At 46.0% G+C, this 26943-nt stretch overlaps 1 protein-coding gene across 2 annotated transcripts in view; it reads left to right on the plus strand.

Moving 5' to 3' along the window:
- Positions 1-24112, plus strand: part of Hth (Meis homeobox homothorax) — a 55364-nt gene extending 31252 nt beyond the window's left edge. For both annotated transcript variants that reach the window (XM_071717759.1, XM_071717760.1), the window contains 2 exons: positions 11626-11676; positions 18292-24112. In XM_071717759.1, coding sequence (XP_071573860.1) covers positions 11626-11676; positions 18292-18894 — 654 coding nt within the window. In that variant the 3' untranslated portion in view covers positions 18895-24112. The remainder of the gene's footprint in view (positions 1-11625; positions 11677-18291) is intronic.
- The last annotated feature ends 2831 nt before the right edge of the window (positions 24113-26943 follow it).

Below are 26943 nucleotides of genomic sequence, written 5' to 3' on the forward strand. Positions count from 1 at the left end.
TAACGTTCGCGCTTTTTGCGCCTCGTCCACTTCACCCTCTTTCTCTCTTCCGCCGTATTCCGTCCTTTCGACCCTTCTCCGTTCTCTTCCTCCTCGACTATCTCCGACTCCGCGACTTCTTTTCTTCCTCCTCATCCTCCGGCCGTCTTTCTTCTACGTTCTCTATCTCCCAGACAAAGATCCTCCCTCCTGCGCCCTACGCCAATCGAGCGGGGCTTTTTGCCGATAATTTCGCAGAACGGAAAAGTCACCGAGTGAGATTGCTTTCCGAGCCGTGGCGAGAGACTCTACCGTTTTCTTCGCCGGTTGTTAGCGGTCAGTAGCTCAGTGAAGAGACAGTTCTGCCGGTTCTCTTCTCTATAGTATTACGCACGGCTGAGTGAGCGTGAGGATGCTCCAAGCTCAGCAAATTCGGCGTCATTGTGATCACTACTCTGCTATGCAAAATCAATGCGGCTAGGGAAAGTCCGTAGCAAAACAGAATCTCACTTGGATCGTCCGTCATTAGTTAGTACAAATAAAACGAGCATCCGTGAAAATGACCATAAACAATGGTTAGACAAATGTCATAAAAGAAACAACGATACACTTTCACGAATTTCTCTGATTCTTTGTAAACTTCAATTTGTCGTGCTAAAACGTGTGCAGACCAAACGTAACGAATGCTCGTTAAAAAAATCACTTCAAAAATGAATCCACGAGGGTCTTCGAGCGGTCTCAGATGTTCGAGGGAGCGACACGCTCTCAGACAGTCTCCGCGCGCGCGTTCCGGTAAATCGTAGAGAATTTCCTGATGGTGCTAAACGGGGAAACCGCGCGAGGAGACACCACGTGGGCGGACAGAACGGCGACCCGGCTCCTTAGTGCGCGTTCGTAAACGGAACGGGGGAAAGAAAGACACGCGGCGAGACGTCGTGTTTCGCGCAGCGGAAAGCGGTAAAGCGAGCAACGCGAAGCGACGTACTACTAAACCGTATGGGGGGGGGGGGGGGGGGGCAAGAGGAAGCCGCCGACTGTGCCAGCGAGGAGGGACGCAGAGGGCGAGTGACGGCGGGAGGGAAGAGAAGGGGAAGGGTCAACCCTTCTCGTACACGCGCTTAAATAATATTCCCATTAGCATAAGCGAGAAATGAGCCAATGAGATGCTAATTGCCAGTCTTGCGTTTGGAGAATAATTATTATTGCGGGGGCATTCTACTCTCTAGCCGGACGTTGGACCTTCGCCTTCGTGATTTACTCGTGGCGCGGCGCGGCGCGGCGCGGCGCGGTGCCACGCCGCGCCGGGGCGCGGCAAGAAGCGACATTCGCTCGATTATTAATTTTTCAGATATTAATTGTGTAGCGCGCGCGCACACGCGTGTGTGCCCCACGATTCGTCATTTCTTGCGCAACCCGGACGTTGGCGTTGTTAGTAAAGATTCCGTTTCGCAATCTCTCGGGAAGTCCGCGGCCAGTGTCGAATCTGCTCCGGGTAATAGATATGATTCCGATATCGAGGCGAAATGTTTTCTTATCGTGAGATTAATTTCAAGCCGCGCTGCGCCAATATATTGCGCTACGAATGTCAAAATGTTTTTTTCCTCTTTTTTATTAAAAATTGCCCGCAATCTAAATCACTCATTGAAGCGCCGTTGTTCGGCGAGCACGATAAATTACACGACGTTTTTACATATTGCGTCAAATTTATTTTACATTTATTTGCATCCAAACCTTTTTTTTTTTCATTTTTGATCGTGTAGAATTTTGTTGAACCGTTGCGCGTATGTTACATGAATTGCATCGTATATTTCAAAGTCCAAAATGTTTTCTGATAAAAAATTCACGAGACTCATTAATCAATAAACTTTCTGATCAGATCAGAGAAGTGTATCAATGACATACAAACGATTCTTTATGAAACTCGCGTTCTTGTTTAATATAGAATTATATGGTTTCACGTAGGATTGCAGTCACGTTGTTTCGTTGCGTGACGGTTGGAGGATTAAATAAAATTACACGGGACGTACCTTGACTTGTGATATAAATCGTAATAACGGAGAGTCAAGAATATCGCGACGCAAATATCACGAAGTGAGAATCGACAAGTGATACCTTCAGCATCCTCCTCGCCGCCGCCGTATGCGTGATGTCGTGCCTTTAGCACGCGATTAGCGCGCATATTCTCAAGGCCTGGTCGCTGCGGGCAACATTATTCCTGATTATTGCAATTTAGTTGCAATCTCCATCGTCTCGCTACCGCCGCGGCCGTCGATACCAGAGGATCGCCCGTCCGTAATCAACGCGACTTTCGCGCAATTTCTGTACGGCGAGGGAGAAGAACGTTCGGCCCGTATCCATTGATTGAATTACCAACGGTGCTGTTCATTATTTAATACCCGGATCCCGCGTGCGTTTGAACGCTTTCAGCGTTAGCCCTAACGACTCTCAGCGCGGCGTTGAAAGAAGCGATTGTAATCGCGTGGTTAACGTTTTACGACCGCGTGTATTATACACGTGTATTGTGGGACTTGCCAACGCGCGCGGCCGCGGGCGTATACTCGCGTCTCTGCATTTCGGAACGCGCGCGAGTATTTTGCGAATATCACGCATTCCTCAAGTATCTCTCTCTCTCTGTCTCTTTCTCTCTTTTTCTTCCTCTGTCTTCTGCTGGACACCAGTATATTTTCCTCAGATGCCTTTTCGTTCCCTCTCTCCTCTTCTTCGGCCCATGCACAACCATGGCGGCTGATAAACATACCGCTGGAACGTATTCGGTTTTTTTTTATTTCGCCCCGGCAGAAATATGTTGCTCTTATCTTCGCTCCGTGTAGCTCGAGAAGTCGAGAAACAGGCGTGCCTCCCGACTGATGGACAAAAAGAGATATTTATCTGGTCTCCGCGCCGTTCAGGAACGTACTCGCGCGTACTCGCCGGGCTTCTTCCGCCCACGCCAGGACCGTCTTACGCTGGTGGCGATATTATATCCTTGACCGCCGTGACGCTCTTTTTTTTTTGCCGCGGCTGTTCGTGAATTAGGAATAAAGGGTCTGAGTATGGCGGGTAAGGTGGTAGAGAGCGGGGGTTCGAGTGCCCCGCAGAGACTTCTCCAACTCGAAAGGGAAACCACTGGCTCGGACAGGGTCGAAAGAGAGAACTGTGGCGAATGTGTAAAGTATAATGTAACAGAAGGACTGCCGAAATGCGTAGCCACTCCGGTGGTCCTTTATGCACGGTCAACCTTTCGACAAACGATGCGGCCAACTTCGCGGCCTTGCAATTTGACTGCGATTTTTCGTGATACAATTCTCCTCAAACCAAAGCGAAATTAATCTGCCAACCTTAAGCTGGACTTCACAGTTTATTTTACGTTTCATCGCATATGGCAAAATGTATTTAAACTTATATTAATAAGAGTAGTAGAGCATTACGAAATCTCGATGAAATATGATTTTAGTAATTGGATTCATGCGTTTGCAAAATAAATAGAGTATATACTATTGTTCTACAATACTTTTCTTTCGACAAGTTTATTTGATTTGATGAGATATTCAATATTAGCCCTGTTGACAGGTATTTTTCGCCTTACAATCGGAAGGATTAAAATTCGGAGATACGAAGTAAAGCGCGTACTCGATCATTCGATTGCACGACGGGCGTCGAGCATCGATTATCGGTCACTTGAGTACATCAAATATTTAAGCAAGCCGCAGCGCACACGTCATCATCGGATCGCGCGATAAGATCGCGTGTCATCTAATAAATTCGGCACGTTGAAGCGCGACTACGAATTAATTAGGCGTCCGCGAGCGAGCGTGCGGAGTGGCATGGCATGGCGTGGCGCGGAATCTCAGAGTAAAGTTTGTTACAAAGGCTCTGGAAAACCGTGAGTGCGTAGACGCGCGTGACTCGCTCGCTGCCTATCGGTATGGGTCATAGCGTATCAATATTCGAACTGATTAAACCTCGACGTTCGTATCTGTGCAATGGGTATCCGATAAGAGCGGACAAACATACGCGGATCCGTATCGAGCACGTGCCCGAATTATACCGAAACACTTTAAGCAGTCCGCCGTTATACTCGCGCACTCGCCTATCCGCTCGCTCGCAAGAGAAGCTCGCGAGCTCGTTAAGACTGCCGGTTGTAAAGGCCGGAAATGTTTTATTTATACGGCGTATCCCGTGGTAGAAATTGATTTTATAATTCCCATGGCGGGCGGTAATTAGCGGCGGCGTCGACGGTGCATAACATCCAGGCAAAAACGACACATTGTGTCCGACGAATATCGTCGAATGAATTTCTCAAGTATACGGCGAAACGGCATGGGCGATATATACGTTATTTCGTTCGGTGATTATTTGACAAGGAAATGAGAGACACGCGGGATTAAGGACAAGCGATCTGTAGCGGGCCGTTCGGCCGACGATTAAGGACGATAAAATAATTTCCGAATGAGCGAAGCACTTTAGTTGTCCGCGAGAACGTCCACTGATGCGCCAAGTGTGTCTTCCGTGGAGCATGTTTTACTCGCCGGTTTATGTCGCCTCTGCATGGAAACGACGAAAAAAAAAAAGAACCGGGGGAAGGGGCTCCTCCCGGGCTCGTTGTGTCGCTCGTTAAGACGTTAATGTTGCCGAAAATATTCGCAAAAATGCAGGTGCAGTTAAAGTCGGACGTTTCTTCGTACATGCGAAACTTTCGTGTGTGATGCGTGTCTTTCTTACGACACATCGACAAGGCATAAGTTTTCAATGTTGATCACTTTATGACTATTGCGATTAAGATACGAAAAAAAAGAAGGATTAATCATTTTAGTTTTTTTTTAAGATACCATTTATATAACTGTAATTTCCATTTCCATCAATGCAGATTAATTTTAATCTCAGTTTAACTTACTATTTACCTTCGTCTAATTCTTAGAACTAAAAAAAGATAAAAAGTAAGTTAAACCAAGATTGAAGTTAATCTACATTGGTGGAAATAAACGTAAAAGAATAATCGAAATAAACGATCAGATTGTGTTGTTTTGCGCGGTATTCAAGGATATTATTTGCCGCGAGAGATGTTTTCGGCTTCGTTCGATTTTCTCGTCTCATAACCGTCCGACGAACGGCCGGAGTCAGCGGCCGAGGAATCACGCGACGCACCTTTTCTTCGTTTTTCTTCGTTTCCTCCGTTTATCCGGGCGCCCGTAGTGATTCCTCGGCTCGTTTCGTGGTTTCTTCTTTGGCCACACGCGCCCTTATATATACATACACCACGGGCCTTCTTTCTATACGGGACTTTAGGTTGGGTTATATTACGGCGGGACTAGGCCTCCCTCTTCCTTTCTCTCTCTTTCGCTCTCTTTGGAGCCCCCGTGACTTTGCGCCGTCGCCGGGACTATAAATCTCCGGCTATTAAGACGGTAGTCCGCCGTTTTGATGGCCCGTGCCAGGACGCACTATCATCTTAATATCGCGTTACGTGCACGTGCGGGATGCCCGAAGTTCTTGCGCTCTACATAAACGTCCTGTGGAGTCGTCCTGATCGGCTATCGGTGTTATTACTATTAATACTTTTGAATGTAAGAACGAGCCTAATTCTTTGTTCGACTTATTCGTCGCAATTGTAAATTCATATCGCGCACCAAAGTGACGGTCTTTGTCACGTTTCATTATTTTATCTTGCCTATAAGATCAATGAACGTTTTATAATACCAGCATATGTAATTAGGATTAAGCTCTTCTGAAGTGAATTAAATTAGTTCTGTGAAGGATCTCACTTTCTCGATTGTATTATAAGCAAAAAACATGTTACGACATATTCAGCATCAGTTCAGCGTCAGTTTGCAAAAATATTAATTTATATGATAAAACTTTACATATATTTTTTATTCTTATTTTTTCCGTCCGTTTCGAAGGCTTTGGTAACCTGCAAGCCCGTAAATCTTTTTGATGCAAAATTGAGATGCGTTTGTCCTGTTACGGACTGGTGTAAAACAATGTTGGCGGTATCGATAATTGAGGAAACAACGCGTGGCCAACAATCGGGAATACAAGTAGGCGCGGGGTGTTTGCTGTTGACAAGTATCACGATTTAACAATGTTTAAATATTGTCGCTTCGAGTGTCTTCGTTTCGAACGCGCGACCAGGTCGTAGATAAACCGTCCCTTGCTTGCACAGCGCTCTCGACTACCGTGTATCGCCGGTACACCTTCCTGCTCATGTACACACCGAGCGGGCAGAAGATATCTCCTATGGACTTTTCTCTTCTCCCAAAATATGGATTTTTTACGATTTTCGAGTGACACGACGTTTACCGTGTCTAATTTCCTCTCTCGCGGACGAATTTACCATTCAGTATTAACACTCTCATTTTATGAATGAGCTACGTTATCTCGAGGAAAAAGATGCACGCGATAGGCGCCGTTTGGACAAATCGTGCATGAATAAGTCACTTGGATTGCTACGAACGTCGAGCATGATTGTATTACATCGGCAGACTGGAAATTAATTGTCGTGGATTGACGGGCGACGTCGTCGGTGATAATGCTTGTCGACGCGAATTTTTTTCTATAAATTTAACGCCGCAGCGATAATGAAGCGATCGAGATGTAATCTTTGAGAGCACGGTTATAATCGGTGCGAAATATTCTCGTTCGACGAGTCGAAGAAGTGAGAGAGAAAGAGAGAGAGAGAGTGGACCGAGTAATCTGGGGAAGAGGATGCTTACCTCATAAATCATTGGACATCGATAAGAGTCGTCGCGGCGTCCGTGCGGTGTCCCTCGTTAATAATTGATACAATTAACAGCCATTCATTAGAGAGCTGCTCGCGTATACAAGCTCCAGAACGTGGCAATTCTCATATCCACGCAATTTACATTTCGCCGATCTGTTTTCGCTGGTTATTACGGCGGACTTAGCGCGTGTCGCGCTTTGATCAATATTCCGTCCATCCTTGTGTCACCTGAGAGCTAATAATTTACGATTTATGTCAGACACGGCGCGTTACCTTGCTCGCCCCGTGATTTTATTTCGCTTCACTGCATCTGTGGGATCGTGCTCGTGGATTCGATTAAAATCAATTCGGGCGATTATTTCAGCTGTTAATCGTAGTCTCATGCCGTTTCGCAGTGTATCGTTTATGCACTTGACGTGAGACTCACGTGTATTACCTCGGGACACGACAATCTCACGAGAATCGGCGCGATTTTATTAACAGTTTTATGCGCCTTCAGGGTTATCAGAGCAATATGGGATTGCTTGTTTTTACAGAATCGGAGAAATTACGGCAGTCATTTCGGTTTCTTTCAGCTTGTCCACGAGTTTATCTCTTCAGGCACAGAATCGCTTCGAGATTTATTGCATCCTTCGGTTTCCCATCTTTCCGTGTTTGATCGCTCCCTTCGATCAAAATTCTTTTTTCCTATATGTTTGGTTCCACGTTTCCTCACTTGGATCACGGACAACAAGGGCACACGCGACGGGGAATAATTCCCGTGCGAATTTGTAGGAGCGAAGCGCTCGTTAATTAATTAGGTTTTTCGAATTGATAACGATGCGTCCCATCAACGTGGCGGCGTTTATACATATGCATTACGATTTTATGAATTCTTTTCCGCGCGAGTGAATGCCCGGCCCTTCCTCGGCGCGCACAGTCGACCATTCACTTTCGTTTGTCTTTCTCTCTCTCTCTCTCTCTCTCTCTCTCTCTCTCTCTCTCTCTCTCTCTCTCTCTCTCTCTCTCTCTCTCTCTCTCTCTCTCTCTCTCTCTCTCTCTCTCTCTCTCTCTCTCTCTCTCTCTCTCTCTCTCTCACTCACTCACTCACTCACTCACTCACTCACACTCTCTTTCCCTCTCTATCTAATAATCTCTCTTTGGGAGTCTCACTTTCGCTCGTCGGTCGCCATCTCGTTCCTTTTTCCGCCGTCGCGCGCGTATGCGGACTAATTAATATGAGCTGTATACGAGCCCATCTGCCCGGCACAAGGTCCACCTATGCGGGTACCGACCTGACTGCGCGTTATAACGATCTCATCAAGGTCGTATCACGACTTCACCGTACTTTGTTGGAAGTGTTGAAAACGACCGGTATATTACGCGGGAAGATTTATGCCGAGCGGCCGAGATCGAATTTAATTTCCTCAAAAATCGTTTGCAATCAATTATAAGATGCTAATCGTGCTACTTTAACGAACCGCATCACGGAACGGATTGACCTGCCAAGCGGATTTTTTTTATTTATTATTCTTTTAACCTTGATACTCACTTTAATCTTAAAATTTACATTTATATTAATAATGACAGTTATGTGTATACGCTCCAATTATAAGAAGAACGTTGGCAACACGTTATTTAATATATGGATGTACGTATAATGGAATCGATTGGCGTAAAAGTGGGGCAGTGGTGCATGCATTTACGTCACTGACAGCATCCAGTTAATTTTGTCAATCTAAAGAATGGCGTATATTAATTGGGAACTCTGGCGACAAGTGCACAAGCATCCTTCATTATTCGCAAGAACTGAACGAAGACACGCGCTTCTTGATATAATTCTATTATTCCTTTATTGACGTTCTATCATCCTCCCTACCTATGTTATAATGTAAATAAACAAATATAAATTTTTTAAATTAATGCTTTTGACAATAGTTTTTGTTAAATAAAACTGATATTGTTCACATTAGTCCATAAAATGGTCCGAATCGTAATTTTGAAATTAAATTCATTGATTTTTTATCAATAAAACTATTCGAATTTTATTCTATGAATGGGACGATCTTGGACGTTCACAAAATATCCATGAGCTCTCACCAGATGTTCGGAGTGCAGCATCCGTGAGGTGCGAAACCCCAACACAGTGCTCTCATTTACACTTTCGTACGTGCGCGCATCGCGTATTTCGCGCGTACATCACGCATCCGTCGGTGCAGCATGCATCACGCGTCACGGTGTAGTGACGCTCGAGTGGAAGCAAACGGGGGGGAAAAGAAAGGTAGAAGGAAACAGTACGCGCGGTGACGAGAAGGAGAGAGCGCAAGGGGAGATACTCAAAGTGGGGGGCACCCTTCGCCGTCGGGCGTTGCTTCCGACTGCGTCGTCCCTGTCGGCTTATAAATAACACCATCTCCCCGTTTCTTCGTGTGTTTCTCAGTTTTTCTTCTGCCTCCGCGCTTCTTCCTCCTCCGACTCCGGCCGGGGCCTTCTGCCTCCCCGTGCCCGGGAGATACTTGGCCGCTCGCAAGCCTAATTAATAACACGTGATGAGCGATCGTGGCAAAACCTCCCGAGCCGAAAGATTGCAAGCGAAGCAAGAGAGCCGACGAGGAGAATATAAGAGAGAGAATGAGTGACGGGGAGTGACGTGGCCTGGAGTAGACATCACGAAGAGCATCATTCGCGATAGAGTTAGAGTTACAGACAAGCGTACACTGTTGTGGAAGATCTACCGGAAAGACAGCGAATACATTATTTACGTCTCGACGAAATTATAAATTTTCTTGCGTAACTGTTACGAAGAAACGTAATAGGGTCATAAATAACTCGTTACGATCAAGTATATGACGTATAATTTTACGTTTAATTCGCACACTTGAAATTCGTACATTTCTTAGTTAAAAAAATTAATTATTTCCGATAAATTTTGGAAATTCGTGTGTCAGAACGAGGGATATTCGCGGTTGCTGTTCTCGCGCGATCGGTTAACGACGAGTATGCACGAGAGCTCGCGCTATATCGTGGTAACTACGTCGTTATTGGTCGGGGAAGCAACAAAACCGTCGGATATAGAGAACACATTGTGTATAACGTCGGAGGCGAGGAGGAGAGACGAGAAACACATCGTGGCGAATCGTCTCCTCGCACCATCTCGCGAAGGAGCACCCGGGTGTTCTGTGTTGTGTGTTCGTTACTGGACCGATACCATCTTCGTTTTTTCTTCCGCTCTCTCCTCTCTCTCTCTCTCTCTCTCTCTCTTTTTCTCTCAGCCTCATCGCGTTCTTGTTTCTCTTTTTATCTACTCTCGCCCTTTCTTCCTTCTTGCTGTCCGTTCGTCGACGAGGAGGAGCTCTGAAGTGTCGAAGACCCGATACATATTCTTTTGATGCTGACGGTTCGTCGTCAAATGTACAACGCGGACGATTGTTCCTTATTCCACTGGTAATTTCGATATCTTCGCTGTCATCGATACTTTCGATACCGAGCGAATCTCGAATAAGATTACTTGCAATATTTTCGCAAGTACGGATGCATAGTAACGTCCATACTTTGTTTCGATTTATGGATCTTTCTTTTTATTATCGCTACTTCTTCGATATCAGCTAAGTATTGATAGGAGAATAGTATATAAAAATAAATTTTTTAGTAAATATATATAAATCCCATAATCTTCCGTTTTATTACACTCGAAACGTTTTTTTTTCTCTATTTATTCCATACAAGCGCTGAAATGCACTTCGCCGAGGTGATATCTAGGTCCGCTTGTCGCTCGTGGTAGTTACCAGACCCGGCGTTATACCTGCCTCGCTTAGAGCGTATCCTTCCATGCCGAAAGGATGATGAGAGGAGGGCAGGAGGTGGTAGGTAGGCCTGTCGGATGAGCCCACTATCTCAGGGAGCACTCATCGCGACCGCTTTCGTTATCGGCCGCGCGGAATCATAATGGACCATAATTGCATAAATATAATGTTAATTAACAATTAAGATTGCCGCTTTGCCTAATTGAATCGCCGCTTCTGCTGTCCCCGAGAGAGAGAGAACGACGTCGTCGCAACGTACGGTCTCTCGTCTTCGCGTAGAGATTGCATTCGGGGGATCTCGGGGTGGCCTTAAACGTTAACGGCGTATCGGAAAATTATACCGACGGTCCTTCCGAGGACGCGCCTTCGATACCGCGGACACATCTAAAAAAGGAAAGGGGAGAAAAAAGGGAAAGAAAACAATTATTACCTTTCGATGTCGCAGAGGCACGCTCGCTTATCGAACTTTATATTCTGGTACTTTTCTAAGCGTTGCGACGGACACGCGTTGCACGCATCGCGCGATTGAAAACGTCGTGGTAGGTTTTTTAAAAATAATTTTTTATTTCTTTTTTCTTTCAACAACTTAAAGAAATAGAAGGGAGTCGCCGATCAGCAGCGAACGAATGTACCGTGTCGGCCCCTTGTATCTCTCCCCGTGGTCGTTTACCCGCGATATCGAGTATCATCGCTGTACGCTGCGCGAATTCCGCGCGACCGGGTTCAGATATGCAATTAGCGAAACGCAGATGCAATAATAATGAATTTCCGTTAATAACTGTCGCGCTGGCGCAACTATCGCTGCAGCATCGCGCGACGGCGGATATTTACCGGAAGAGATAAATGGAAAGCACACGGGCGCGCGTAAATAAAAAATAAAAGGTCGAATCCCCGGCCGAAGAACTGTGACCGTCGATCTGTTGCCGAGCTGCCGTTGACGATGCAGCAGCGTGTGGTTAAATCATGTCTGCTTCATGTTCCTTCTGCCCTGTCGTCCTCCCCGATCCCTGCAGCCTTCCCTTCGTCATCTCTTCTCTCCCTGCAGCATCTCCGAACCCAGCCTCTTAACCATCCAATGCCTTTTTTCTGCCTTCGCGTCCGGCGAATGTATTTTATTCAATTCTTTTTTTTCTCTCGTTTCAGATGGTTCAGGCGATTCAAGTCCTCCGGTTTCACCTCCTCGAGCTCGAAAAGGTGAGTATCCTTCACGTCTGCATTATGAGGCTCATAACGTTATTACCAATCCAACTGATGCGTTACTGTAGTCATCTATTCCTTCATTACCTAACGTCGTATCTACTTTTTCTTGTCACAACGAATAGGTTTTGGTTCGAAATCATTTCGCACGACTAATATCTTTTTAAAACGTTAAAAAAAATATTACCTATTTTCTAAAATTTACTTATTTTATCTTCGATCAGAATCGAATACATGTAGCGCGATTCTGAAAATATTACCGGCTTACGTAAACTCGCGTTATACTTTCCTTAAAAAGTATTGCGCGAAAATCACGTGTTGCTGATGCAAAAAGCAGTTTTCTACTTAAAACTATAGCGTACGGTCGAGTGGAAATTCTCGCGATTGGTCTTATTGTGAGAGATAACCGCGCCCGCCTGCCGATAAGTTGCCTTTAACACCTGAAAAACGACTGTTATGACTGCGGGGGCAATTTTCCGTAATTGCGGTGAAAGCTCGACATCTACGGCGCGCATTCGTTGAGACTACGACGCGAACGGACTCTACCACGTAAGTGGAGTCATTTTGCTGTCCAACGGCCGGACGGCGACGGACGCTTTACCTCGTTCGCAGTTGTTTGCTTTGGAATGGTAGTTTCATTTCTCGTTCTTTTTTCCCTACCTTTTTTTCGTTCGTCGCAACACCTCCCCTTCTTCCCGATTGGCGAAACGAAATGACAATGCGCGCCGATACCTTTACCAGCCGGTCAGCCAGCACGGCGCGGCGTGGAATTACATAGCCGTGCAAACGGTGAAAGTGAGACATCTGTCGAGGGAAATTCCGAGACCGTGGGCTTTTCATCGGGCGGCGGCGACGCAAACGAAAGAGCCATGAGCTCGTTTCGTCGCGGCGTCTTTCGTCTCTTACCTGGTTGCCGCTGTGTTTTACGAGATTCTCGGAAACACAGCGCGCGTTTCCTTTTTCCTTGCAATGTCGACGAGAGAGAAAGAGGTAGGCTAATAGGGCTCTCTCGCTCTCGGTGCAACGTGCATGGATTTTTCGATAGATCCCTCCGCCTCTCTTCTCGAACGGCTACACCCGCGGGATACTGGTGGCCGGTCTGGTTTACCCAGACGTTTTTTTGCGGCGATATTTTATCATACAAAATAGCGGACATCCATCGCATTTCCATCGAAATGGCAGCTGACGTGGCGGCAGCCATTGGTCGCCGCTCGCTCTCGAGACCTCTTCGCGGATGCCTCGTCTGTCGGTCGGCCCTCTCATTCGTCCCGGTTCGATCGCGCGCAATTTTACAGCAATTTTTCTCCTTTAAGGCGATCACATTATTATAATGCCGCACCACCCGCGGCGGATTCAAGTATCTTCGATGCGCCAAAATCAGCATGGTATTAGTCTCATAAAGATCTATATTCATCCACGACGAAAAATTGGCTCAAGTCCTACCTCGGCGTCACGATGCAAATGAAATTCGTATCGATAAAATGGAATGGGGGATGAGAAATAAATTTTGTAACAATTTTATACAAATTAAGTCAGCGGATAAATCATCGCGAAACGCGTTTCTACTTTCGCGTTACCTTATCTGTATCGAGGCAAATGAATTTACTAATTGGGGCTCGCTCGAAATTACAGCGACGTTTCATTGATCGTGATAACACTTATTACTCGTTAGCCGTGCCTCTAAATTTGCCCTCGTTAATGGAAGCACACGATCGAAGAAATTAGCGGACGCGCGCTGCGAGAGATAACAGAGATGGCTGGTGGGTGTATTCTTCGCGCTGGAAACGATGCCGCGAAAATACTCGATACTCGGTTACCAGTACGCGTAAAACGGGCTTTCTCACGTGCGTCGAAACCCCCTACCCCCGCAGTCCGGAGACGAAACGCGGCTTGGCACGCCATCGATGGTAACGGAGATTGAAACGTTTCTGGTCCCCGGGGCCTCTTCTAGACAAGACGAGACGAGACGCGAACGAGCGGAGCGGAATGCAGCGGGCGCGATGAAGAAGATTCCATAAATATCTGTGCTCGAAGTGGAGGAGAGAAAGAGGAAGACGAAGAACGGAGAGTGAGATAAAGTGAAAAGGAGAGAAGGAAAGAGAGAGAGAGAGAGAGAAAGAGAGGAGAGAAAGAGAGAGAGCGAGAGAGAGAGAAAGAGCGCAGCGTAAGAGAGAAAGGGAACCAATGGAGGCAGGCTCATGGTAGCCCGCGGTGTTCTGCCTCGTGCATTTAACATTTTCGAACCAATCGCGTATTAGCATAATTACGTTTTGCCGGGCCCGGTGCGCGGAAGGAAGGTCCGGTCAGGCCCTTTTCCTTTCTCTCTTTCTCTCTCTCTCTCTCACTCTCTCTCTGTCTTCGCGGCATTTTCTGATGGCGCGACCGTCTCTTTTTCTCCCTTTCTATCGTCCTACTCGCGCTCGTCTCTTCTTCCATCGCAGAACTCCGGACAGCCGCCTCCCGTACACCGGTTAGAGAGCGGTAAATTTCTTATGGGATATTATGGCGTACACAGTGCATACCAACGGGATTCGTACTGGTACAACACGCGGGCGACCTCCTCCTGCCCGTGGACGTGCCGCGTACGGAACTGGTTCTAAACCTATGTCACAGCGCACGTCTCTCTCTCTTTCTCTCTCTCTCCTGCTGGAATATCCTTGTGTTCCAGCATGCATATGTACATGCCTTAGGAATTTTTGGATGTCCCTTACGGTATCTTGACCGAGGCACTCGCTGGCAATTAAGTTTTAACCGGCTCGTAATGAGATTTTTATGCGTAAATAGACATCTCATAAATTTATTCGAAAGATAACGAGGCGTCGCGAGTTTATTCGATACATATAGAATTCGTGGAGATTTTTATTAGAAGTGATATGGATTAATTTGATGGCGTTGGAAAAAAATTCGGGACGGGTTTCTCATCGTCATCGATACCGCGGTGAGGAGGAAAGGAAGCGATGGGTCCCCGACCGTTCGTCATGCACACCCGGTATACAGATATCCTGTGCGTGCCGTAAGGGTGGTCAGGTTGCGAATCGGGCCGCGAGAGAGAGGGAGACCGAGACAGACACCCCGAAACCTTCATTACCTTCGGCTTCAAAGGAGCCCATTGTGCCGTAAATGGGGTTCCCCCGTGTTCCTTCTTTTCTACTCTCTCGCTCGTATGTACCTTAGATCCGTTCCATTCTTCGGCGTTTGCCTTTCCGAGAGTCCGTGAAGAGACGAGGTAGAGGAAGGAACAAGGCGGATGTAAGATAGGGAGACGTTTACCCGTTCTTTCCTCCGTTTACGTAAATTTTCGAGCAATTTTGGTGCCGAATGAAAGACGGTACCGAAGTCCCCGGGTTCGTATAATGTCACAGCGCGCGCGGAGCACTCTCTTTCCTTCCACGACAAGGCGCTTGAGAAAAAGGGCAGAAACGTTTAATAGGTCTCTTTGAATGGAGAACTGGTTTCGGAGTAGCTGTTCTGTCTCCGTCTTTGAAACGACATGTAAACACATGGAACAATCATGTAATATCATAAGTAATAAGTTTGTAATTAATCAAATTCCTGTGCGCGTGCTTCCGTGCAATCTGTATATACAGTTTATTATTTTAAAGTAATTATATTAGTTACATATATGCGCCACATTTTTTATATTGTCAAAATTTGAACAAAATTAAAATCAGGATTGTTGCAGTAATTTCGATCTAGAATTTGATCCAAAATCTTGTGTATTCTTGCCGTGAGAAAAATATCGTCAAAGATATCAAATAGTATTTAACAAAGCAATCTATACAAGGAGACATCTTTGTGAAAGATCAAATTGTTAAATTGTTAAATTTATGAAATGGAATAATCTCGAATTATGCAGTCATTGTTAAATGAATTTCTTATGATATTTTTAGATTTCGCTAACATTATATTCTATTTTTTCAAAATAATACTTAATACAATTCTATTGATATAATTATCTTCAAACAATCGTGTAGACGCGATGACGATGACTGTTTTATTCACACGATTGATAACTTAAGAAGCAACCGGAAGATGAAATCGCTCATCGATTTCAAATGTCGTTTCCGCTTTCGCTCGAGAACATCGATGGAAATAGTATTATCGCAGCTGTTTAAATCTTTGATCGCAGCGTCCTCACTAAAAGTTTAATTCGATCGATACTAACCCTCGATTCGAAATTGAATCGTAATTTAACTTGTGCTGAAACTTTAAGTAGCATATTCAGATCCCGAGGACTATTTTCGTACGGCGTCCAATTACGGGCGTGGGGCGGGTTCGCAGCCCGAAATTTGTTTCGCTCGCCTTCGTTCGCCAGATAACGGGCCACTTTGTCGTATCGCGCACCACGAGATATTCTTGAACGACATTCTCTCCCCGAAAAGATCAGACCTAACCACGTTGTCCTTTTGCTGTTTCGATGACCGCCAAAAGCGATCTCGGAAAAGGGAGATGCGAGCGATCGAGCGTCCCGTCCGTCGCCGGGGACGACCTCCCTGTATCTTGTATCAGTCCCCTCCGAGATCATCGTCCACGGTATAGGATGACGCGATTCAATGGTAGGATAGATTGCAAAAATTCGCGTGCTTCAAGGCGATCGTATCATGTTCTGTGTCATAGTTGAAGCATCCAGCCATCGATCTCCTGCCGGAATTTCCTTTTTCCCGATAATTTCGAGACGTAATTAATGTCAGTTTTACTTATACAAATTAACATTAATCTGATAAATTAATATTTCATAAATATTTCGATTTTATTTTGATTTTCTATAAAAATAATTATTTATTATTTATTCTCAAGTCGATTATTTATGCAAAACGTAACAAAATTGAGAGACACATTTCTAAAATTCTAAAAGATTTTTATCGAGGTGATATCAAAGCGAAGGATTGATTCGATGCGTTAGAGGGTTAGACAGTGAGAGGGGGACGCAGACTTTTTTCTTAATTTTTTTCTTCCGCTGAGCATTGTCGCTCGGTTCGACTCGACTCCCGACGGATCAAATTCTAACCAGTCCAGCATTATAGCCGCTGTCCTTCGGAGTCCTTCGTCTCCTCCTACCCGCCCTTAGATCCCCACATTAAAGAGAGAGAGTTTAGTCGTCCCGAGGAAGGCATTGTGTTACTGCGTCGCGGTGGTAACGTCGAGGCAAATAACGCAGGAAAAAAGTTCCGGTTGCCGCGCGATGGAAGAAGCGCGGTCGGATCGGAGGTTGTCGCGCACATTTTATCGGCGCGACCGATGAGAGGCCCCCTCAGTTTTGAAGAGAGGTAAACGAGCGTGACGAATGTTCGCCGATCGATGCGAAATACATCGTCGTCCTGTAGTGACTTCGCATAATACACATAACGATCTTATTGATCGCCCCCTAATGATATCGTCATTGAATCACCTTTCGCTGAGCGAAAACGGCTCGATAATCTTGCAATCTTGTCCAATGTGCGAAACGTTCGATTAGACTGGTGGATTTATTCGCAATGTCGATTATCGCGAGCACCAAAGTCAGTTTCTATTTGTTCATTTACCTTTCTCGCTTCGAGCGATCGAGAACGAATCGCTTGTCGCCGAGTTTCTCGGTCGGTCGGTCGGTCGGTCGGGGGAAACCCGATCGCGAGTCTTCTCGCATGCGTTTAACGGATGATAAACACGTGCATTGTCCTACGTTCGTGTTCCTGATACACGCCACCATTGGATGGTGCCGCCTACGGCAAAGATGGCCGTCTTCTCTATTATATATAAATGCTTAATAAGAGTATTATAAGTGAGCTCAACTCTCTCTCTCTCTCTCTCTCTCTCTCTCTCTCTCTCTCTCTCTCTCTCTCTCTCTCTCTCTCGCTCTCTAGCTTGATAGAGGTGGGCAAGGTAATGCGTGCAAGGTAGCCCCGGGAACGAAAGACGATGGAAGAGAGGGTGTACGTTTGCGAGGGCCGTACGCGGCTTCGTAATATCTCGACTCGCCGACAATTTACATATAACAAGATAACGAATTTTATTTGCTTTTGCTTATATAATACGTTTATTCTAAACGGAATCAAGGAGGCGAATCAGGCAGGAGGATAGGGTCGAGGGACGGGGGGAGTAGGGCGAGGGTTGGAGAATGAGTCGAAAGGGGGACGGAGGAGGACCGGCTATCCTATAGGCCTGTCAGGCTTCATTTGCATACATAACATTCTGGTCGACTGGACACCGGTCAGATCTCCTCTCTATCTCCCTTTCTCTTGCACTCTTTCTACGTTCGTTGCATCGGTTTCTCTTCAGCCTAGCCAGACCGCTTCTACGGTCTCGAGATGCGCGCACCATCCTTCTCCTCCATCTTCGTGTATCGATACGCCGCGTTCGAGCCCGCTGTTGATCGCGTCTCTTTTATTTTTTATTTCTCTCTCTGTCTCTCTTTTTCCCCGCGCCCCATCCTACAATAAGATTCTGCATCAGTTGGATCTATTCGACGGAGTATGTCTATTAATCATTTCCGGTGGCGCGGTTAATCAGCCGCGCCTCCCGTTGTAAAGTATCTTTTGGAAAACGGTATCTCGGTTCTCCAATGGAGAAGAACCGATCTAATTGGTTCCCGAGCCTTCCTCATGACTAACGAATGTTCTTTCCCTTGCGTTCCAGGTACACGAGCTGTGCGACAACTTCTGCCACCGGTACATCAGCTGCCTGAAGGGCAAGATGCCGATCGACCTCGTGATCGACGACCGAGAGAGCTCGAAGCCACCCGAGCTGGGTAACGGTCTGGACGGCAGCGGACCCAGAAGCACCGCCGACAGCACCAGCCATACGGACGGGGCCAGCACGCCGGACGTCGTGAGTACCTCACCATCGTCAACGTCTTACTATCCGCACGACGCGCTCACCCCCCACCATCACCATCACCATCACCACCATCACCATCACCAGAGCCAGAATAATAACAATAATAATAGTAATCACGCCGGTATCGGCAGTACCGCCACTACCACCCCCCTGCAACTGAGCAACCAAAACCAAAGCCAAAACCACCACCCTGCGCCGCAGTCGAACACCACCACTACTACTGCTATTACCCCAAGTAGCGCCGCCACAACTCCCAACTCCCTAAAGCGTTCGCACCAACAGATGATGATGGCAGCCGCGATGGCTACCTCGCCGCACGCAGCCGCATCCGCGCCCCCAGCGCACGCGCACGCCGCCCTCGCCGCCTACAGCATTAGCTCGGCCGTTTATCCGTGCTCGTAATAGACTACGCGACTTCCGTGCCGATTTCGCGAGATCTCTTCTTCTACTTCTTCTTCTTCTTCTTCTCCTCTCTTATTCCTCTCGTGACATTATTCTTCCCGTTGCTTTTCTCCATGATTCTACCTCTTCTTCTTTTTGCCATCGTGTCTCGCTATTTCGTCCTCTTCGTATGGTTCGTCTAGCGTCGAATGTCCGATCGGACAGACGCGACTAGGATCATGCGTAGGACATAGCTTAGCGCCGTTCCTTCAGGATCGATCGCGCTCGCGATCGATTCGGCCCGTTCTTCAAGGGATGACCGATCTCTCTCTCTGGTAAAATCGAAAGTGACCTGTATGCCGTGATAATTGAATCGCGACTCACAGTGAGTTAGGTCAGATGTGCTCTTGGACTCGCCTTCGCGGCGAGATCATACACGCGTGGGAGTCGAAACACACGAGTCCGTGCCATGCCGGGCCTGTGCTCTATAGGGAGAGACGTGACCTAGCACCTGATCAATGTCGAGACGCGAGTATGCGTGGGTAGCCGCTTCTGGAGCTTCGTTAACGTCCTCGTACGACCTTTCTAGAGGCAAGGGAGCGTTCGAGGTAGAGTACGCTAGATCGCAGACCCTAAAGCAAGCAATAAAGGATTTTTTTACTGTTGGACCGGCGCTACTTGTTGGAATTCTTTTAATATATTTAATTTTTATAAGTATTTCGAATTGCTCTGCGAACGGAGGATGAATTTCTTCGACACTCAGTTTGTCTTGAGTTCGTTTATTCTATTTTTTCATTATTTTGTTGTCTCTAAATTGCAATTAGTTGTTTGAAACTGTAGACTTTATTTATTTATCGTATTTTTTTTTTTAATATTGTGTGTTAAAGTTCCTTGGTAAGATTTGTTAATGTTACGCGTAAAATTGGAAAGTGAGAAGAGAGGAAATTGGATAGAGAGCTTCGGCCTTAGTGAAGTCGGGTGTTGGATCCATCATCTTCTTGGATCCATCGGATGCATCCGTTCTGTTTTTTTTCGCGTTACTTCCACGTACTTCTTGCGACGATTAAGCACGCGCTTCGTTAATTTACGCAGGTCTTCGTCCACCGTTCTCATAAATCCGACGCGGATTCGATTACATAAAGCTTCGTTTCGTGGCGTGGTAGAAGAATGTTTCTAAATCCGTTTCGTGCTAGGGAGGCAACGGTCGTCCGTTGACATCGGTTCTCACTCGAAGCGATCCGCTTTCAAAACATATTCAGAGATATTCTCGCCCCGAAATCGTCTTGGAAACCAGTCGTAATGGGCTATTATCGGTGCGAGAACGCGCCGAATGAGCTTGCGGTCGTTCGCAGCCTTATGCAACCAATTCCGCGTTTTGTTCTTCGTGCATGCGGCCGGGGACACGGTCGGGCTCTATCTATCCGCTATGCCGGCAGTTATCGGAAATAACGAGATACGCGGTACGCGCGCGCGTAAACTTCGCGAGCGAAGCGTTCGCTTCATCTTGCTCTCTTCTCTTTTTTTCTCTCATTCTCTCACAGCCTTCTCTTTCCTGTCTCTCCTTGAAGGTCTCTCGCGACACGGCATGGCACGATGGACGGGATAGACGTGCGAGATATTTGTATAAAAGAACGGGCATTGGAGGAAGAGGAGGAGGAGGAGGAGGGCGCGTTCGCGGTCTCACGCGAGGAAACGTCGTCGACGAAGTAGGTCGCTGAGCAGCTAGAGATAGGGTGGATAGAGAGGCGCGAGAAAATCGAGGTAGAGCGGTTTCACTTCGGTTCGTAAGCGTTTTCAGTTCGAATAAGGCAATCGAGCAAGAGAGGGGGGGAGGGAGGGGGCAAGAACAATACGCGCGAGTATTACTTCGCCGTCACGCGTCAATGAGACCGCATCAGATGTATAGCAACGGGAAAGAGACAGCCGATTAACTGAATCGCGTATATAGGAAGGGCGGAACAAGGCGCGGATAATTCGTACGTCAGCGTCCCGGTTTTTTTCCTCTTTCTCATTTTCTTATTTTTTCTTCTTTTTTTTTTTTCAAACGCCGTTACTGACCGCGATTTATATGCGGAATAGGGACGTAGGGACGAGAGAGCACGCGCGCGTCAGTAGCTAACGGCCTCGATGCAGCGCGCGTTGGATGATGATCGATACTATCGCGCGCGGTAGGCGTGTTTACGACAGACATTATATCGTCTACGCGGCGTCTACTTTCTTTAGGTAGCCTCTCTCGTGGGCGTACACGCGCGTATTTTTGCTCTGACATCGCGGCGTCCATCTTTCTCGATCGAAGTCACAGTAACGAAGAACGAGTTAAGCTTGGAAAAACCGATGATAGTCGATTAGGAATTCGCTGATATTAATCGTGATTTGGATATACGTAATAGGATTAAGACTCATATGCGTCACAGAAAGAATAAGATGAATTTTGTGTCTATTTTTAAACTGAACGATCGGAATAACTTTAGGGATCGTGTGCAAGACGGAGAGCGAATGAGAAACGCGAGAAGACAGCGAGAACGAGTCGTAGCGTGTGCGTGGTTCTCGTGTTTAGCGAAGATAGACTATAACGTTTAATTTATTGCGAATTTTTTATTTTGAGGTTACCGAGAATCGACGAAATAATGCGAGTTTAAGATAATGAGACAGAGACTATGAACGAGTTCGTTGAGCGAATATGATGTATTAGACGAACTGCAAAATCTCTTTAAAGCGAACTTGCGCCGCAGGTGTGCGATCGGGATCGAGTTGAGCGAGAGTAATATAAGGGAAGGTACATGAGGCATAACGAAATCGAGGAATGCGACGAATTCGGGTGAACGAAGAGGCAATTGAAAATCGTGCGCAATCAAGTCAGTCCGGCTATTATCACTAGGTCTCGGTACTCGTAACTAGGGAGTTGTGTGAGGTACAAGTCCTGATCGGCAGGGCGCGCGAGGTCCACCCCCATCCCCCGTACTTAACCCTTGTATCTTGTGTATGAAATGCAAGAAAGGCGAATAATAATTGAGACTCTCGAAAGAGCGTGGAGTCGAGTTTCTCCTGCTGGTGCCCCGCTGTCGAGAAATGTTTTTTTAAGGAATTTTCTTCTCTTTGTTCTTAATGTTCATCAATATTGCGTGTACACGTACACGTAATATATGTGTATACGACTGATCCGTTGTGCGTCTGCTGTCGGAGACAAACCGGGTGCAACGTATACAGATCCTATACACATGCACGCGTGCGCGATGTGTCATTTTCGCCGAATGAAGACATTGCGTGCACTCGTGTCTACGTCGTTATAGCGAAACGTACGCGAGAAGTACATGCATTTGCACATATGTCGTGAGACAACATATGCACGAATACATGTCTTGAAACTTCAACTTGGGAACAAATTCAAAATTACATTTTTGACTCTTACACGACAGGTACGTAAAAGAACCATATGCGAGGCACCAGACTGAAGGAATGACTTTAAAGTTTGAGTATCGGCTAAACGCGACGGCGATCTTCTCATTAAGATCGCTGTCGCAGGCAAATGCAAGGGTGTACGGAAATGGGAAGGATGGGCTTCGGCACCGGTCGATTGGAACCCTAGTTACGAGTGCCGAGCCTAGGGCCGAGAGGATTGTGAGCCTCTTGGCTTTCATTAGGTATTGTTCAGAAAGAAAGAAACACACAAATGAGAAGGATACAGGGGAAAAAGGAAACAAGAAAGAACGACAAGAGTTACATGAGAGATACAACGAAGCATTTTTTTCCCTGTTTTTATATCACGACAAACGCGTAGGGAAGTAATTTTACAAGGATCAATTATTTCTGCGCGGCAACTTTTACATCTGATACGGAGATTGAATGATATTGATTATTAAATCTATAAGTCGATAACTAAATCGATAATTTTTTATTGCTGTATATATAAATCAAGAACTTTTATGATTTATGATCGATATTTGTTGGAAAAATCGTTTAAAATGCAACGTATGCATATGCATTTTTACCTTTTTCTTTTAAATGCCGCGCTTAAATGATCGATTCGTGACGGATAATTTTATTGCGCATGCAGGATCTTCGGAATGTTGACGGAATGGAACAGAAAATTCGTTATAGTAGCGCGAGTTACGTATGAAGAAGATAAATTTCGCGCTGAGAGATTAAAGATAAAAAAAAATGCAGAAAATAACGTGAATACTTAGTGCCATAGGTTGCAGTGTGCGCGTGTTCGCACCGAGACTGTGTACTTAATTAAATACTTAATCAAAAAGGATCAGTTTAGTGTGTAACTCGAACATGAAATACTCGATATTTTTAGTGCTCAAGCATAGACATCGTTACCACATAATCAAAACGAGAAATACGTTCTGCTTCCTTTTTTTTTTAATTGATCTGTTCAGATTACGCTTTTCGTTTTTTTTTTATTGGTGAGTAGTATGGTCGCGGAAATAATGTGATGTTTTATCGCGTTTCAAATTTTATAATATTCTTTATGTCATGCGTTTTGTTTCTGCGCATATTTTTCGCGATTTTGTGAGAAAAACTTGTCCGATGAAGAATACTCGTCGATATGGTCGGTTGGTGCGCGTCGTGCACGACATCCGACGATTATTTTCATCGCGGTGCGAGATTGCGAGCTACGAAGAGCGAGAAGAAGGGAGCAGATTAGTTTTATCAGGATTGCATAACGCAAACGCGGTTTGCCCCCCTTTTTTCGATCTCGCAAAAAGCCGCGGATGTATACATTTGTTAAATGACGACGTCGCCGCGTGATATGGTTACGTTTTTGTTTCGTATTGTTTCTGTAATTGTTACAATGTTCACGGGGATGCGTGCACGGTACACAGATGGAGACGGCGCGGGAGACATAAAATGCAAAACGATAGGGAACGCGGAATATATTAAAGCTCTCAATTTACGCGATACGTTTAAACGCCATACTACATAGAACGTGAACAAGGAAGCCGACAACCGCTGTGTTTAACGTAGCACATGCATTTAACGCGCGGAAGAGATCACTTCCAAAAGACATTGTGCATGTATGTGTGTTTACGATTTACACTTGTTAGACTTAAGAGAATAAAAAAAAAAACAGTCGGAACTCACCCGAACATTGTATACGATTAGAATTACATATAGTGATAATATATATTATATATATATTACTGATAATATGATACTTGTTTAAACTATTGTCTCAATCAACGTATTTTCATTATAAATAAATGTTAGCCTTGTTGAGTTAAAACAAAAAAGATTCGGTGCGTCTTTTTTTATTTGGGGCGTTTTTCGCTCTCGATTCTCTCGGTCGAACCAAAAAGCTCCTTGATCCTCTCGCACACCCTCGCGCCTCGTCGCAGATTAATTACGTATGCATTGTGATGACACCTCTGTCAGATAAAACCTGAGTCTCTGTGTAATAGATGAGCGTTATTTAAAACAGAGGACTATTAAAAGAACGGCGATTATCTCAATGGATTTTGGAACAAATTCAATTAGCTAGATTTAACATGCGACATATTATATTTAGCACTGACCTGGAAACGAATCTTTTCGCTTGTCAAAAAATTTTATCGGATATTGGTGACGGTGTGATATTTAAATCACGGCAAATCTTTGGTATCTCCATTTCTTTTTCCGCATGTAATAAGATTTCCGTTTGCGGAGAACAAAACTCTAATACGAGTCAGTGAATTTTCGACTTGAATAGTAGGTTTAAAGGTCGCATTCGCGATAGGTAGGTTCAAACTCGCGATATGTGAAGATGCATATTATTCATTATCGTACTTATCCGTGCGGCATATTTGGACTCTAATCGCGCAATTCCCGGAGGTGTTGCCGAACGTCGGTGAGGGAACGAAAAGAGAGAGTCGGCCGCGGTCCCATAAATCTCGGTTAACCCTCAGCTAATAAATATTTAACCCTTTAAATTTGCAACAACCCTCGCAGCGTGTAGCCATTTGCATAAGGCTTCTATTTCATTTACACATCGCATAATTGAATATTTAAATTCAATTGCCGACCGTTACGCGCTCGCAGTTCCGAGCCGCAAAACTGCAGTAAAACTTGTAACGGGGCCACTTTCCCTCCCCGAGAGAGGCCACCCCCGTGGCCGGGCCGGGCACATCTCTTACGGCGTGCTCGTCGCCTCCTCCGAGTCTCCGTTGGCTGCGATCAACCCTTGGAAAGTGCTTCAAGAATATTTCGTCGGCCGCCACCCCTAGGGGAACCACGTTGACGACACATTCTCCGTGAAACGGTGTCGTCGGTATACGATCGCGGGATTGTGTCACTTAAATTTCGCCGTTAACTCACTACCGCTGGTTCGTTCCTCCGCAGCACACATTCGTGCGGGCGTACCAGAAGTTATCATCGTCCGCATAAGCATTATGGAATATATTTATCCGCCTCGTCTTTTCTCGAGGGCGGCCGTTATTAGCGGTTGCGTCAATGGCATTCCTATTCTTAGCGCTTTTTCGTCTAATGGGAGCTAAGCCACGTCGAACCGTTATTGAAAGCTGATAACTCGAGCGAGCGATAACGAGCACTGCATTTGCAAATAGTCAGACATGAGACGAGCGATTACAATAAATAGAATGAACGTGTCTCGCGTGAAGATAATTGAGAGGAGACACACACCTCGGTATTAGTGTATCACACTGTCGCAAGAGCGACAGAACGCTTTAGGCCAGTCAGGCCCGAAATAAAGTCGCTCGTTCGCTCGCGCGAAATCGCTCCAGGATCGACGCCCGACGTCGCTTCTTGGTGTCGCGACGCTACGCGGTATCGTCACGTTCCGATGGCCAAATTAAAACCCGCCGGGCGCGAGGGCTCTCTCTCCCTCACGCGCGTCCCCTATTCTTCCTCCTATATTTTTTTTCCTTCTCTCGCGTCGGTAAATATTTTTAGAAGCGATTCGTCGGGTGACGAGCGTATACGCGCCACGTGTCCGGGGCTCCACCGCCGCGCCTGTGCTCGTGGTGAATGTCCTCCGCTTCCTCCTGCTCCACCTCTTCCTCCTTCTCCGCCGCGTCCTCCTCCTCGGTGATGTCCCTCTCACGGTGACGATCTCTTCTACATGCTCAAGACGGCATCTGGCGTCGAAGCACGTATGGCCGTTAGCACTTTCACGAAAGGGATTACCATTGTCACGTTATTCATGCTAACGATGATCGGTCGAGATCGGCCGCGACGATAATCGCCATGTCACTAAAATCGAGGAGGCGGTCATTGTGAGCGACATACTGACAGCATAATAAATTATCCTCTCTCTTCCCTCCACCGGCACCTTCCGGGCCCACGACTTCTATACTCTTTCGCCCCGGAACGGATGTGTATATGCACGTCGTAATGCGATATATAGCGCCCCGGCGCGTACGGTGGTTTGCCGATGATCTCGATGACAGCTCGCGAATCGCGTGACGTCGCACTCTGATTTCAAGAACTTTAAGCACGTTTTAAGGACCTTTAAATGGGCGGTATTTCACGAGAAAGAATGATGAAAAGCATTACTAAGATAAAATTATTTTTTAAAATAATAACTTGAAAATTGTGTCTTAGAACAGCACCTGTTCCTAATTTTTATTTAAAAATATATTAAATAATTATTAAAGCACATCAGGGAAAGTGTGGAGAGTCCGAAATATTCTATATTATAAATGGAGGTCAATTCTTCCTATATTTATATTTGATTAAATATCCTCATGGCGCAATTGGGGACATTCGCAAAGAATCGATGCGATTAATTAGACGATACGATGTCGTTGGCAGCGGGAAGATCCGTCGAGTAACCGCATTGCATAAATTCGTTCGGAGTCGAAGCGACATTGCGTGCAAGGGCGAAGACGACGATTTCGTATTCACATCGATCGCGTCTAATTAGCTCGACGCTATTACTATAAAGCTTACGTTCAGCCGGCAACGTCGCCGTTCCTCGTTTCTATCTTGCGGTATCCGCGAACATTTAATCCGCAAATTCCGGGACACTTTCGCAAACGTTACGAGAAAAAAAATCGCGAAACCTTCGTGGCGCATTCGTAAAGTCGCCTTGCAAATGGCGTTTCTCTGGCGATATACGCGAATATGTAC

Source organism: Temnothorax nylanderi, unplaced genomic scaffold (assembly GCF_030848795.1).
Source record: "Temnothorax nylanderi isolate EJ_2023f unplaced genomic scaffold, tnyl_v1.0 TNYL_tig0225_pilon, whole genome shotgun sequence".
Classification (NCBI taxonomy): domain Eukaryota; kingdom Metazoa; phylum Arthropoda; class Insecta; order Hymenoptera; family Formicidae; genus Temnothorax; species Temnothorax nylanderi.